The sequence below is a fragment of the Trichogramma pretiosum genome, unplaced genomic scaffold (genome assembly GCF_000599845.2).
Source record: "Trichogramma pretiosum strain Unisexual culture from Peru unplaced genomic scaffold, Tpre_2.0 scaffold129, whole genome shotgun sequence".
Lineage (NCBI taxonomy): Eukaryota > Metazoa > Arthropoda > Insecta > Hymenoptera > Trichogrammatidae > Trichogramma > Trichogramma pretiosum.
Window position 1 is genome coordinate 1 of NW_019641679.1, and position 13581 is coordinate 13581.

The window sequence follows — 13581 nt, forward strand, 5'->3', positions numbered from 1 at the left end:
AGAGTAAAACTGAAAACAACGAACGGATAATTAAAAAAAATGTTACTGTGTTTTATAAGGCTAAAATAAAGAAAATACATACAGGTAGGATCTTTGCACCATTCTTCTTTTAGCTTATCTCTCGACATGATACCCTTTGACATAAGTGAATTCGTGATGTATTGTACTCTAGGCAATAATCTAAAATAAAACACGTTTGTTATTATCAAAGTTATCGATGATTTCATAAAAATAATTCCAAGATTTCGTGTACTTACTTGGCCCACGATTTTGTCATGCTCGACGGACTCGTCAGAAGAACTCTTTGGTTGTCTCCGTTCTTTCTGTTGTATTTCTTCAATTTCGGAAAAACTTGACCCTCTAATAAAAATCTCGCGAACCATTTGATACCGTCCATAGTTTTAGGATGCTCAACTTCCATGAGCGGCAGTTCCAAAGCAGCTCGTCCGAATGTTCCCTTGATGTGGCACAGTACCTGCCCGCTCGTTTCATCGTATCTATAAAATTACATTAATTCGTGTAACTATTTAATCAACTCGTTCTACTTTCGTGGTACGTTATAACTCGAAAACTGCTGCAAGTTCAACGTACCGTGGTTCGGGTTCCAGCATCGGATCGTTCAAATTACATAACAAGGTGGCGAATTTCGGCAACCATTCCGGCTCGATAGCCGTAATGCCCCGCATGTACGTTCTCGGTTTTATCGGCTGGTCCGATTCGTTCGATTGGTGGATGTCGGGCTCGTACAGCTCTTGGTACACGACCCATTCTGGAGCCGACGCTCTCAGCACAGAGGTCACGTGCATGAATACCGGATCCTCCATCGTCGTGGTTCTGAAATTCGTTTCGATTCCATGAAATTCAATTCAATATTTTGGCAGGTAGAAAAATTCGAGTGAACAACGTAGATTACTCACTTGTAGGCGTATTTCCACTTGGCATTACCCCCTGTATCGTCGTTCTTTCTCTTCCACTCGGCTATCTCTTCGGACGTTAATTTACGCGCGACCTGATCGATCGTACCTGATAGAACGATTTGTCTGAGCAATTTGGCCTGTACTTCAGTTGGTGGCGGCATACTGTGACAATGAGTATAAAAAAGTGAGTATAAAAGAATGAGTAAGATATTTACGTCAAAATTCACGCGTCCATGAAAAATTCATACCTTGGGTCTACTTTGAGATCGATATTGGGTACGAGCATGTTTATCTCCTTGGTCAACTGCTGGCGCAATTTTCTTATCTCCGTCATGGCCTTCTCGCTCAAGCCGTTCTCTTGGCAGAATCGCGTCAACTGATTCTTGGCGTGCTTGAACTCGGCCTCGCCGACGGCCCGAATCAGGACCATGGCGTCGCCGAGCAAAAAGTTCTTGCCGGTCCTGGCCCAGGACAGTCTGGTCTGCATCCACTTGCTCTTGTCCTGCTTGCTCGTCTCCTGCCTCTTGTCCTCCGCGACGAAGAGCTCCGGCACGGAGAGCGCCGCCACCATGCAGATCGTGTAGGGCAGCAGGTCGCTCTGGTGGGACAGAGCGAGCATCTTGCCGTAGCGCGGCGACACCGGGAAAGCGGCCATGCTTCGGCCCAGCTCGGTGATTCTGCGCGACGACGCCTGGATGGCTCCGAGCACCTTGAGTCGCTCCTCGGCCGTTCGCAGCTGCTCGGCCTCGATCGGCGTGGGGAACGGAAATCGGCCGACCGCGTCGATTCCCAACAGCTTCAAGAACAATACTATGTCGTCGACCGGCTTCTGCACTATCTCCGGCTCGTCGAATTCCGGGAAATCGTTGTTGAAGACCGCGGACGAATAGAGTCTGTAACAGTCGCCGTCGGCTGTTCGCCCCACTCGACCTGTGCGCTGCTGCGCGGAAGCTTTGCTGCACCAGGTGACCCTGTAAGTCGAGACTCCGGTCACTTTGTCGTAAAATTTTTTCTTCGTTTTTCCACTGTCGATCACGTATTTCATGCCGGGAATCGTCAGAGATGTCTCAGCTATGTTGGTCGCTACAACGCAGGTGCGGTATCCGTTTGGGCATTTTTCAAAGACCTGAGAGTAAACGAAAGATCTTTCAATGATTGTAAAGGTAATGAATTTGTAATTAATAAGTAAATTGATGTATTCTGACCTTGGCCTGCTCATCGCGTGGCAACGACGAGTAAAAAGGTAACACGCGCATTGGTTGCACATCTTTGATTTTACTTAAATCGACGTCTGTATCTTCAGTTTCGTCATCCGAACAACCATCATCAGAATCATTAAATTCGTCTTCATCATCATCAGGCGGTACGATGTCGTATTTATCAAGATCAACATGTAATAGTTTCGGGACTGCAGACGTTTTTTTATGACCTTTTCTACCCTCTTTGAAGAATTCGTCCTCTGAATCTTCACCATCGCTACGCTCACTTGATTTTTCTTTTTGATTTTTATCTTCATCGTTTTCTTTCGGATTTGCTTTGGATTTTATCTTCGAGTTTTTCTTAGGGTATGGAAATGCTTTTCTCAATTGACGAACCACTGTATTTATTTCACGTTTGCCTATGACAAAAATTTGAAAAATGAGTTTTTGAAGTGATGGCTAAATGAAAGATAAAAAAAATAAAAGGTTTACCTGTCAAAAATATTAAAATTCCACCGGTGGGGTGTTGTGTATGCACTTTGACTGCCTTTCTTATAGCGTCTTTTATGTATCCATCATCTTGAGGAGTTATTCTATTATGATGAACTATAACTTTGAATTTGCGTTCCACTTCAATTTTCACCAAAGGATAGCTAGGGAATAATTCTCTATTATCAATTGGAAATAGTCTTCCATTTTCCAAAAAATCCATGAGATTCATAGTAGCTGACATAATTATGAGCTTTAATGGATCTCCTGCTTTATTTCTTGCAAATACTATACGAGACAATAACCCAATTAATACGTCTGTATGTACACTACGTTCATGAGCTTCATCCAATATAATTACTGAGTATTTTCTCAATAAACGATCCTGTAAAGAAGTAGATACGTATTTTTTAATGTCAAAATGAAACCATTCGTATGAAATTAAAAAAATTAAAACTTACATTTTGTACTTCTTTCAATAAAACCCCATCAGTCATAAACTTAATCTTTGTATCAGGATTAGCATTACCTTCAAATCGTATAAGGTATGATACTTCTTTGGATGATAAACATAATTCTTCAGCAACTCTTTCACTCATTGAAATTGCAGCTACCCTTCTAGGTTGAGTAATTGCAATCATTCTATCCGTAGCATATCCTGCTTCATATAAAAACTGCGGCACTTGCGTTGATTTTCCTATTCAAAGTGAAGGATTTTAATAAGTAAAGTAATAAAAACTAATATAATACAATTATTTTTAAAAGAGAATTTTCATAAATCCTTACCACTTCCTGTTGCTGCCTTAATGATAACAACTGGATTTTCATTGATTGTTTCAAGGATATCTGTCTCGTGTTGTACTACTGGTAAATTAATACGAGTTTTTTCTATCTCCTTGTTTCTAACTACATTGACACGTTTATATTTCGGCTCTATATGATTGACTGTTTTTTTCTCATTCACTTTCACAGTTTTGTCAATTTTTTTTTCATCCACTTTGACAGTTTTATTAATTTTTTTTTCATTTGCAGATTCAATTTTTTTCTCACATTTTGAATCATTTTTTTTAACTTCTTGATCAATAACTGCACTGATATCGTTGGTACCAGCTTTCTCATTAACTTTGTTTTCTGGCTCTTTGTCTTTTGCATGTTCTGTGTTTTCTGTTTCAGCACTTTTTGAATCACTGCCAGAGTCACTTTTTGAATCACTGCCTGAGTCACTTTCAGATTCACTGGATTCCTATTATATGTGAAAAAATTCAAGGCATTAAAAATATTTGTGAAATCATCTATTATTGAAAAATTATGAATTAATATTACCTCTAATCCTAGCACATTTGGATCTTTTACTCTCCTTTTATTATCAAAATCATGTAGCAATGCTAATCGTCGTTTTCTAGCTCCTTTCATGGATGTATCAACGATAGACTCATTTTGTCCTTCACTGGTTTCATTACGAACAATCGCCTCAACAGGTTTATTTAAATCACGTTTGTGCTTTCTCAAACCTTTCGTTTGCATCGATACCAAAGATGAATATTGTTGGAGTTCTTCTGTTGGAATACTCACCTTAGCCAACTCCTCCAGTAGCTTGGCTCTCTGTAATTAATATAAAATGAATAAATTAATTTGTTTGCTGTCTTTAATTTAATATTTAATTTTTCAATTGTACGTACGTTTTCCTTTTTTCCCTTTCTTTCAATAACTTTTTCAAGTAATTTCCTCTTTTTCTTTGAAAGTAATTTCTTCACGATTAGCGGTTTGTCTTTGTTCTTTGTTTTTCTCTTTTCGCTCGGCAGAACCAATGCATTGCACGCATCGTATTGCTCTTGTCGATGATCCAAGTCCAGGTTGATCTGCAAAAAAAAAAAACAACGAGCGTGAAGTTTCATTATCCGTAAACAGTTGTCGATTGACGATTGAAAATCGAGCAACAAAGTCGATCGGAGTAGGCTTACATTTTTCGTCGTCGAGTCGTCGACCTCGATATTGGCGACGCTCCTCGCCCTGGCATTGAATCCTTTTTTCTTACCCATTTTGATTCGATTTTAAATAAACAACCACAATACTGTTACATTTGGTCGGAGGGACTCGAGCACATGTTTAGAAGAATCCGGCGTGCCCATGTGGTATTTAACCAGACGACGCATTTACGCAATGCGGCGTCCTCTGACATCACTGATCGGAACTATATAATAGTTGTCGCGCGCGTGACCTTACCGACTGCGCCAGGTTCGATATAAATTTGAAATCTTTTTTCCATGAAAACTTTTATGAGCAGATAAGAGATCGAGATGAAAGCAAAAAAATAGAGTAATTACTGTTTTTATTTTGTAACGATTGAGTTGTATCTCTTTTAATTTTATAACAGTGAAGTGAAAAAAAAAATACCGTCAAATGTTCAAGCAGTAAGAAACAAATTAATGTCTTAATTAATTGCATCAAATTGATCCATAATGAGTAATGATGATATTGTTTTATTATTATTTAAATAAATCGGATGCAGGAGTAATTAGGAGATAATTATTATTTTTATTATTTCTCGATCGAATTGATACAGAATTTTGCAGTGTAACACGTAAGTATCGATATGAAACTACACAAGAACGCAGCACATTTGTGTCTTGGGGCAATTTTGCGCCTGTGGCTTTCGAACTCTCGGGTGACAATAGCTCATGCACTCTCCGGACAAGTCCGTGCACGATATATCAGCCGATCTCTTCATAGCTGAAAAAAAGAAACCAGAAATAGTAGTGGTTCTAATGCAGAAATTACTTTTTGACAATCTCTTGCTCTTTCTCGTTTTAATATAAAAAAATCGCGATTAAATTTTTTTTTGCAAATCACGACAACTGCGCGATATTTCCCATAAATGGCCCCATTCTTCAACGATCTCGATTCGCTTAGCAATTGTATAATAATCAATCGATTGTCAGGTATATTTCGAATAGTGACTCGTGACAAAGTAAACGTTTTGTTTTCGCGATCTCGATGATTCCTAAAAAATTCGATAAGAAAGTTAAAATAAATAAACACACGCGCTTTCCTCGCTATACGTCTTTTTGTTCGAAAGATAGTCTGGAATTATTAAAGTTTCGACATTTCGGAAGCATATCATATCAGACATTAAAAAAATAAAACTAAATTGTATGTTTACGAAGGATTATACCGATTAATTAATTTTTTTTTTAATCGTCGTCGTATGGACAACAGTAATGATCGATCTAACTTTGAATCACACTATACATACACACAAAACGCATCGAATTAATAAAACGACTCTTAGAATCGAGTAAAAACTACGCACAACCGTACGATGTATCAGTTACCGATAAGTCGAGTATCCGACTTTCTCATCTGCGTAATGCACTTTTACGTACCTTCGACGTTTCCCGCAAAAAGCAGAAACAGCGCCAACAAGAGAATCACCGTCGTCGCTGCCCTCATGATGCTCGTCCGAACTTTTTTTCCGTTTATATACGCGCGCACAACTTTGCAACCGTTACAAGTTGTACATACGCTCGGTGCGTTCGGAGCTTTTATACGCGTTATACGAACGAAACTATATGACGTACGCGACGTATACCGCCCGCGCCGGGAAAATTATATATGCGCTATTGCGAGACGCGCGCGTTGCGTACCGCGAGGAGAGGGAATTTAACCGGTAGAGCAGGAACTATACTGTATGGCAATTTCGCGCGCTCGCGCGCGTGTGCGCGTTATCGGTCGACTCGAGTAAAACGCGAGATGAAATCGTCGCGAGCTCGTTTATTTGGGAATTACCGAGGCCGGATAAAAGTCCCGCGGCGCATCGCGAGATGGGAAAATAAATGCGCTCGTACGACTGAGTCAATGTTTGTAAAAACCATTTAATTTTGTTTCTATATCGATTATTATTACAGATCGCACGAGGAGGCGACGATCATTCGTCTCAGGCGACCAGAAGCGGGCAGCATCTCTCGTCGCCCTTGCAGTCCTCGGCTCTCGTTATCTGAATCTGCCGATTGCAGTACTCCATGCACTCGCCCAAGAAGTGACGACACAGGTGTTTGTCCTTCTCCAGCACTGTTGGCAAATTTCGGCGAAGAGGTGCAATTAATTCGACCTTATAATTTCAAGAATTATGCTCGGCTCGATAAGAATCGGTAAGAAAAATAATACAACGCCATCTCAGAGCGTCGAGGTTGACAAACATCAAATTTACACATAATACTGCACTTCGTTAAATATCTCGAGTTTTAAGCTATTGATCCGTGTGATCCCGTGTGATCCGAGCTGTATAGGTCGTTAACTCGTGCGTCGAGTCGTAAAAACGAACGATAAAATTTGAACTTGGAATATATACGCGCAACGCGAGAGCTTTTTTTGTATCTTTACAAGACTGCTTACCGACGCTGCAGCAGACCTCGCCTCGGTCGGGACAAGAAGTCGGCAGTCCGGCGTGACGACACTTTTCGGCTGCTACGCAAGATCTCAGCGCGCACTGGGCGTCCGAGATCGCATCTAAATTGGCAATGCGGGTTGTACACATTTTTTGTCGGCTCAACAACAACAACAACAACGACAAAATCGAGACTCACAAGTATGATCGACGTACTTGATGACGCTGTCCGTCGACTGGATCTCCGCCGCCTCGTCGTCGACTTGGCACACGTATACCCCGTAATCTCTGTAAGTGAAATCGTTGATCAGCAGATCGCCGAATCCGGTCGTTCTGTACTTGTCGCTCATCTCGCTTATGGGCTTGCCGTTGAATATCCAAGTGAACTTGGCTACGAAGTTCGTCGTCGTATTTTTCGTTGTCCAAGCTCCATCGCACGGGATCAAGGCATCCGTCGTTCGATTCTCGTTGTAGCTCGTGGGGCTCGAACGGGCTACGACACACACACACACACACACGCATAGAATTTTATCGTCGTTAAATGCGCAACATTTCGCTACGAATAATGTTTTCAAAAAAAAAGACTCACTTAGACACGTCAGAGCGCCGAGCAGCAATGCGATGGTCAAGGAGACACTCTTCATTCTGTTGTTCTCTCGGCGGCTGCGGTCATTGACCAAATGCTGCCGCTCGAGAGCTCCGAGCATCGTGGAAGTTTTATAATGTACGTATATGCACACACACAAAAACTTTACAGCCTCGTCTAACAGGACTTTTTTTTTACGTCGGCGCGCGACCGACGCATCGTCTGCTGCTGCTGCTGCGGCTGCGAAAATCGTCTTTTAGAATGTATATAGCGCGACGATCGGTTGGTACTGTAGTTTTCGCGATGACAAGGAAATTGAAAAAATACGAGACGCTACGAGTCGATTTTCGATTTATCTTTATTCATATTCCATTTTACAAGCAGTATAATTGTTTTTGATGATATTAAATGAAAAAATTAAATGACGGTATTTCGAAGAATACGTATATAATAGCGCGACACGCGTTTGAATCGACGATGAAAAATATTTCAACTCTTTGAGTATATATTTTCATGCTTCGCAATTACTCGGTTGAAACCAAGACTCGAATCTAAACAGTAGCTCAATGAATCATGATGCATTTAATACTGTTTAATGGCTTTAATTTCATAAGATACAGAAATTACGTATATGATAGTGCTCGAAAAAATTATTCAATCCAATTTTACTTGTGTCGAGTTTTTTGAAACGAATATAATCTCATGATTGTATTTACACTTTCATAAGTCTCGTTAAAGCACAGACGATTACATTATACATTTGTTTCTTCTACATATGAATTATAATTAATAATGTCGTTCGATATATCTGTACATTTTCGAGTTTCATTATACACATTATATATTCGCGCGTTCGACGATCGTACAAAATTTCAACGTATAGTTTTTTTTTTATTATATCCCTAAGTCTTTGTATTTATCCTTATTTTTACAGTCCTTTTAACTGGAATTACAGATTCTTTGTTTCGTTTTGTTTTTGCAGTGAAAATAGGTCATTATCATAATTATTATTATTTTTTTTTATTTCATTATAACGTACACATTGTTACCGCGATATGGTTATTTCATTATAACGTCTCTTCGACTCGACGCTCTTGATCATTATTCTTTGTATTCTTTCGTACATTTATTTTCTATCGTATCTCTAACGTGCTCGAAACTAAAGCTCGACTTTCCCTCCCCCGACATCACGAGTACAGAGTATTTTCCCTTCTTTTTTTTCTTTTTTAATAACCGAGGTCGATATGTTTTTATCGTAAATATTCATCTCGAATTTGAGTGAGAGAGAGAGAGAGAGAAAAAGAATCAGTCCGATCTTACTGTGTATATATATACACGCGTTTCGAGAATTACGAGCTCGTTATTGTTTTTTAGCGAGCCTCGTTAAAATATTTCGCGCGGCACGCATACAATACACAGTTTGTGATTGTGTGTTGGTAAACTTAACGATTGTACGGTATGCAGCAGAGCTGTGTTTGTATAATATTTAATACATCATCTAGGATCGCTTTTATTTCTTCTCTCTCTCTCTCTCTCTTTTATTTTTATTTTCTCTCTCGCTATTCTTTTTCTCCCTCTTTGGTTCTATAGATTCGCATTACATATAAGGCATGCGTGCTTATATGATAATATACAAGTTGCCCTCTTTATCCTCCTCCTCCTCCTACTCTTATTTTTTTCTCGCTCAGAGAGAGAGAGTTACGTTATATACGTTATCACAGTGCGGCGAACGCATCATCGTCATCATCCCTTGTGGCGCTCGCTCGCTCAGGGCCGATAATCCGCCACAACGCCTTTGAGAAACGCGTAAATCTTCTTGAAGCTCGGCCGGCGCGACTCGTCCCTTCGCCAGCACGAGCGCATTATGCGATAGACGTTGTCCGGGCACATCATTGGTTTCGGCAGCAGGACCTGTATTCGGACAAAAAAAAAATCGATTACACTGCATATATATAACTTCGATCGGTGTGCATTCGTATAAAATGCTCGACTCACTTGTTGCTCGCTACCGAAGTACATGGTCTCGGCGTTCTGCAGCACCCGCCGATCCGACAGATGCTGATAGGGCTTCTCGCGCGCGAGGCTCGTTATCTCCCAGAGGGTGACGGCGAACGACCAGGCGGTGCTCGAGCACGTGTACCGGTCGAGCACTATGCTCTCCCAGGCCAGCCACCTGATCGGCTTGGCTTCGCCGCCGCTTTCGCAGCTGTAGTAGTCGCGCTTGTAGAGATCGCTGCAGGAGGCGATGTCGGTGACTTTGACCTGGTAGTGTCTGCCCAGCAGGCAGTTGCGCGCCGCCAGGTCCCTGTGCGCGAGCTGCTTCGACTCGAGGTAACGCATGGCCGAGGCTATCTGGGCGGCCATGTACAGCAGGCAGTTTTGGCTGGTTGCGAACGACATTTTTTTTTATTCGTATAAAAATATAATTTCTTTTTGATATATCATAAGAGTGACTTTTGTTATATTATATGCATGTAAATGAAAAAGCGTCGCGCGCGCGCACGCCAACGAGTCGTTAGCGCGCGTTTAAAATCGAATCAATGACCTATACACGGCGTGTAATTAGAGAGCGCGCGAGGGGGCTTTTTTTCAAGTCGAATTTAATGGCCGTTTCAACGGGGCTAACCGCAACGTATGAAACTTAATGTCGGAATAATAGAAAAAAAAAAAATAAAAAGGAACGGACCTTAATAATATTTCGAGAGTGCGAACGTCGTGTGCAACGCGCCGGTCTCTGTACGTGGTTCGCGTATACATATGTATAATTAACGTACGGTGTGCATCATTACCCGGCCATTATCACGCGCGCCGCGTCGATTTATTTCAATAACCCGGTGGTGGTCGCGATCTCGCTCGCTGCGCAGTGCACGACGACGAACGTACACCACCACCACCACCCGCGCGTCAATTATCGGCACGACATCGTAAGCCGAGAGAGAGAGAGAGAGCAGGACGAATTATGCATTGTAACGTTGTGTGTATGTATACGTAGCGTCGTGAAAAAGTCGAGGAGCGAAAAAACAATACGTAACGTGTGCGGGGGTGTGCTGCGATTTGGCCGCCGCTGCGCACGAGAAACGATAATAATAAAAGTCAACGTGCTCTATATAAAAAAAGAAACAACAACAGCAGAGACGACGACGACGTAGGCTTACTTTACTACTGCTGTTGTTGCTGCTGCTGCTGTCGAGGCATCGTAAAAGCCTTATCGGTGCTCGCCGAAAAATTGATTTCAGCTGCGCTCATACATGCATACGTTAGATCTGTGTAGGTACGCGCGCGTGTGTGTATGTATAAGTGCACGAAATCTAGGCTCGCGACCATAAATCGCTGAAATTACGCGCCGCGGCTATAGTAGTATTATTATACGTACAGGTATAGAGCGAAAAGGAAAAAAACAATAGAAGAGAATCGAGGTTACACTTTCCTCGTGTAATATATGCACCTGTACGCTGCAGCCATTATACAGTATAATGATATATTTTATATTACGTATATACCTGATGAGATTGAGGCTGCAGTTGGGCCTCTGGGCGGCGCCGACGATCAGCGGCTCGCTGTACTGCAGGTAGTGCGCGAGATCGCCGAGCTCCGTGTACTCGAGGATCGTCCAGGGCACCCGATGCTGCTGCTGCTGGTCCTGCGAAGACACGAAGACGACGCCGAGGACCCGGGCGAGATTCGAGTCCCTCAGGCCGGCCAGCAGACGGATCTCGCGCATCGCCTCGCCGACGTTGTAATCGTGACGATGATCGTCACCGCCGCCGTCGCCGATCGTCGTCAAGGTCGAGCAGCTCGTCGTCAGCTGTTGGCTGGTTTCGGCTGGATGATCGTTGCTGCCATTGATCGGTATTCGAGCTGTGCAGAGCCTCGGGCAGTTCATAGCCTGCTGCTGCTGCTGCTGCGATTCGGCCGAGGACGACGACGAGGACGACGACGATTTGTACAGGAGCAGCTCGTCGAGGCCCGACATCTCGCACACGATTACCTTTAAATACCAACGATATATATCGTGAAATTAAAGGATCTCGATAGGGGGATAAGTTTGAACTAGCTCGCATAATATGGTCGATCGATATTAACGCAAGAGACTCGAAGCTGTACTATACCGTCCACGCATATATAGCGTCCAAAGCCGCTAATATCCTCTCGCGTATAGTCGAGGTGCATGTGGCCTATAGGTGTATATATATACGTAATACGTGCAGTGCGGTTGGTTATAACTGCGAGATCATAGCCGCGAGCGGCGTTCCTCGGAACCCCGAAATTACATCGATCGACTAGGAAGAGAGGGAGAGCTCTTTATGTGTTATATAAGCGCGTGTGTGTATGTGAGTGCTGCGAGCCAAGTTCCTCCTGAGAGAGAGAGGGCTAATTTCGAGGCTGAAAAGTTTCTCTCGCGGCTTGCGATGCCAGCAAACTCGCATCCAGCTGCATACCCACACACACACATATACACGAGCGAACGTAAGCAAGGGATGGTAAGTAGTAAGTTTGTACGAGAGAGAGGCAACTATGGGATCGAGTCTCGTTGCCCCCCTTTCGATAGCGAGCGTTATATATATAACATATAATTGTGTGCGTACTTCACCGATAGGACCGGAACCAAGTTTCTCCATGGTGCGTAGACACTGTGCCGGTATGACGGCCGGCTCGACCTCCTTACCCGCGTAAAACTGCAGCTGGTCCTGGCAGGGGCCTATGTTCCATCTGACCAGTGGTGGTGGTGGTGCTGTTGCTGCTGATGGCGGTGGTGGTACCTTCGGAAAGTTCACAATTATTAGTTCTATTCTTTTTTTTATAAATTAACGATAGACGAGTCGAAAAATCAAGTAATGTTATAAAATTCGAATAAAAGTATGTCTTATATAATCCGATTTCCGATTGGGTAGAGCTTTTTCGAGTATATGCAGCGATTCAAGCTCTCTCCAACGACAAATTAATGAGAATCTCTCTCTGACTGAAATACCTTGGCGGAGGCTTGCCAGCGCTTCATCGGAGTCGGCGACGACGACGAGCACTCGAGATCCGACGACGACATCTGATGATGCCCATGATGGTGCTGCTGATAGATCGGCTGGGCCAGAGCAGCGGTCGAGCCACCGACTACGCCGTAATACCTCGTCTGGCCGTGATGGTGCTGGCCTGGGTGGTGTTGGTGGCCCAGGGTACGATAATATTGCTGCTGCTGCTGCTGCTGCTTGGCAGACGTAGTAGACGAGGAGTAATGCGAGACCGAGTGGGCCGGCGAGCAGGATCGACTCGAGCCGACTACGGTGTTGTTGCAGGACGTCGACGCGTAGTTCGCCCCGCCCGATTCCGAGCGGCTGCTGCTGCTGTTGCTGCCGTTGTTGTTGTTGTTGTTGTTGTTGCACGCGCCGTACAAGCCACCTCTCTCGAAGCTCTTGCTCGAACGAAGCTCGCTTTTATTCACGCTGTTTCTCTGCTGCTGCTGCTGCTGTTGTAATTCGTGAAACGCCGCTGGACCGTCTGTAATACGCGCAAAAACACACGGTAAGTACGAAACAAAGCTCGAAAATAATTTCAGGCCCGCGTAATTCAATTCGCGTTTATATAGCAGCCGCGGCGCGCGTATACGTCGAGCGATCGATCGATACTCTTTTGCATGTCGCGTATATATAAAGAGCCGGGGGGGCCGAGAGTCTTTTCGTGCTTTATATACGTGCACATGTTCGAGGTATTCAATTTGGCGGCTGCATATAGCACTGCGGGCATGGCGTAGCGCTCGAGCTCGCGAGCTTTTTCGTTTTTTTTTTTTTTTTTTTTTTTACAGCTACGTTATATACACGGCTGCTGCAGGCCCACCACAAGGCGATGACCATACGTACACACACAGTAAAGTCACGCTATCTTTTGATTTTTACGACGCGACGAGGCTCGCCAGAAACTGCATGGGGCCGTTGTTGTCGCTGTAATCATATATTTTAATGGGTCACGCGCATGTTTTGGCTCTCCGAAGCCTGTAGTGCATTATTTTCACTTTAC

At 43.3% G+C, this 13581-nt stretch overlaps 3 protein-coding genes across 3 annotated transcripts in view; all 3 read right to left on the reverse strand.

Moving 5' to 3' along the window:
- Nucleotides 1-82: 82 nt before the first annotated feature.
- LOC106651708 (probable ATP-dependent RNA helicase kurz) lies at nt 83-4720 on the reverse strand (the record flags this gene model as incomplete). The annotated part of the gene is made up of 12 exons (XM_023460906.1): nt 4567-4720; nt 4285-4464; nt 3929-4207; nt 3392-3848; nt 3067-3302; nt 2609-2990; nt 2123-2535; nt 1166-2043; nt 918-1079; nt 592-834; nt 258-497; nt 83-180 (listed from the first exon to the last, which is right to left on the reverse strand). Coding segments are annotated over exons 1-12 (3646 nt in total), but the record flags the coding sequence as incomplete, so codon positions are not given.
- Nucleotides 4721-6523: 1803 nt separating this feature from the next.
- Nucleotides 6524-7676, reverse strand: LOC106651709. Its single transcript, XM_014370355.2, has 4 exons — nt 7579-7676; nt 7189-7482; nt 6998-7111; nt 6524-6673 (listed from the first exon to the last, which is right to left on the reverse strand). The coding sequence occupies exons 1-4, from the start codon at nt 7631-7633 to the stop codon at nt 6540-6542; spliced, it is 597 nt and encodes a 198-aa protein (XP_014225841.2). The 5' UTR covers nt 7634-7676; the 3' UTR covers nt 6524-6539.
- Nucleotides 7677-7875: 199 nt separating this feature from the next.
- LOC106651710 overlaps nt 7876-13581 on the reverse strand; it is a 31269-nt gene continuing 25563 nt past the window's right edge. Inside the window, exons 13-17 of the mRNA XM_023460908.1 lie at nt 12545-13065; nt 12162-12335; nt 11076-11563; nt 9571-9958; nt 7876-9486 (exon numbers count right to left, since the gene is read on the reverse strand). Coding sequence (XP_023316676.1) covers nt 9343-9486; nt 9571-9958; nt 11076-11563; nt 12162-12335; nt 12545-13065 — 1715 coding nt within the window. The 3' untranslated portion in view covers nt 7876-9342. The remainder of the gene's footprint in view (nt 9487-9570; nt 9959-11075; nt 11564-12161; nt 12336-12544; nt 13066-13581) is intronic.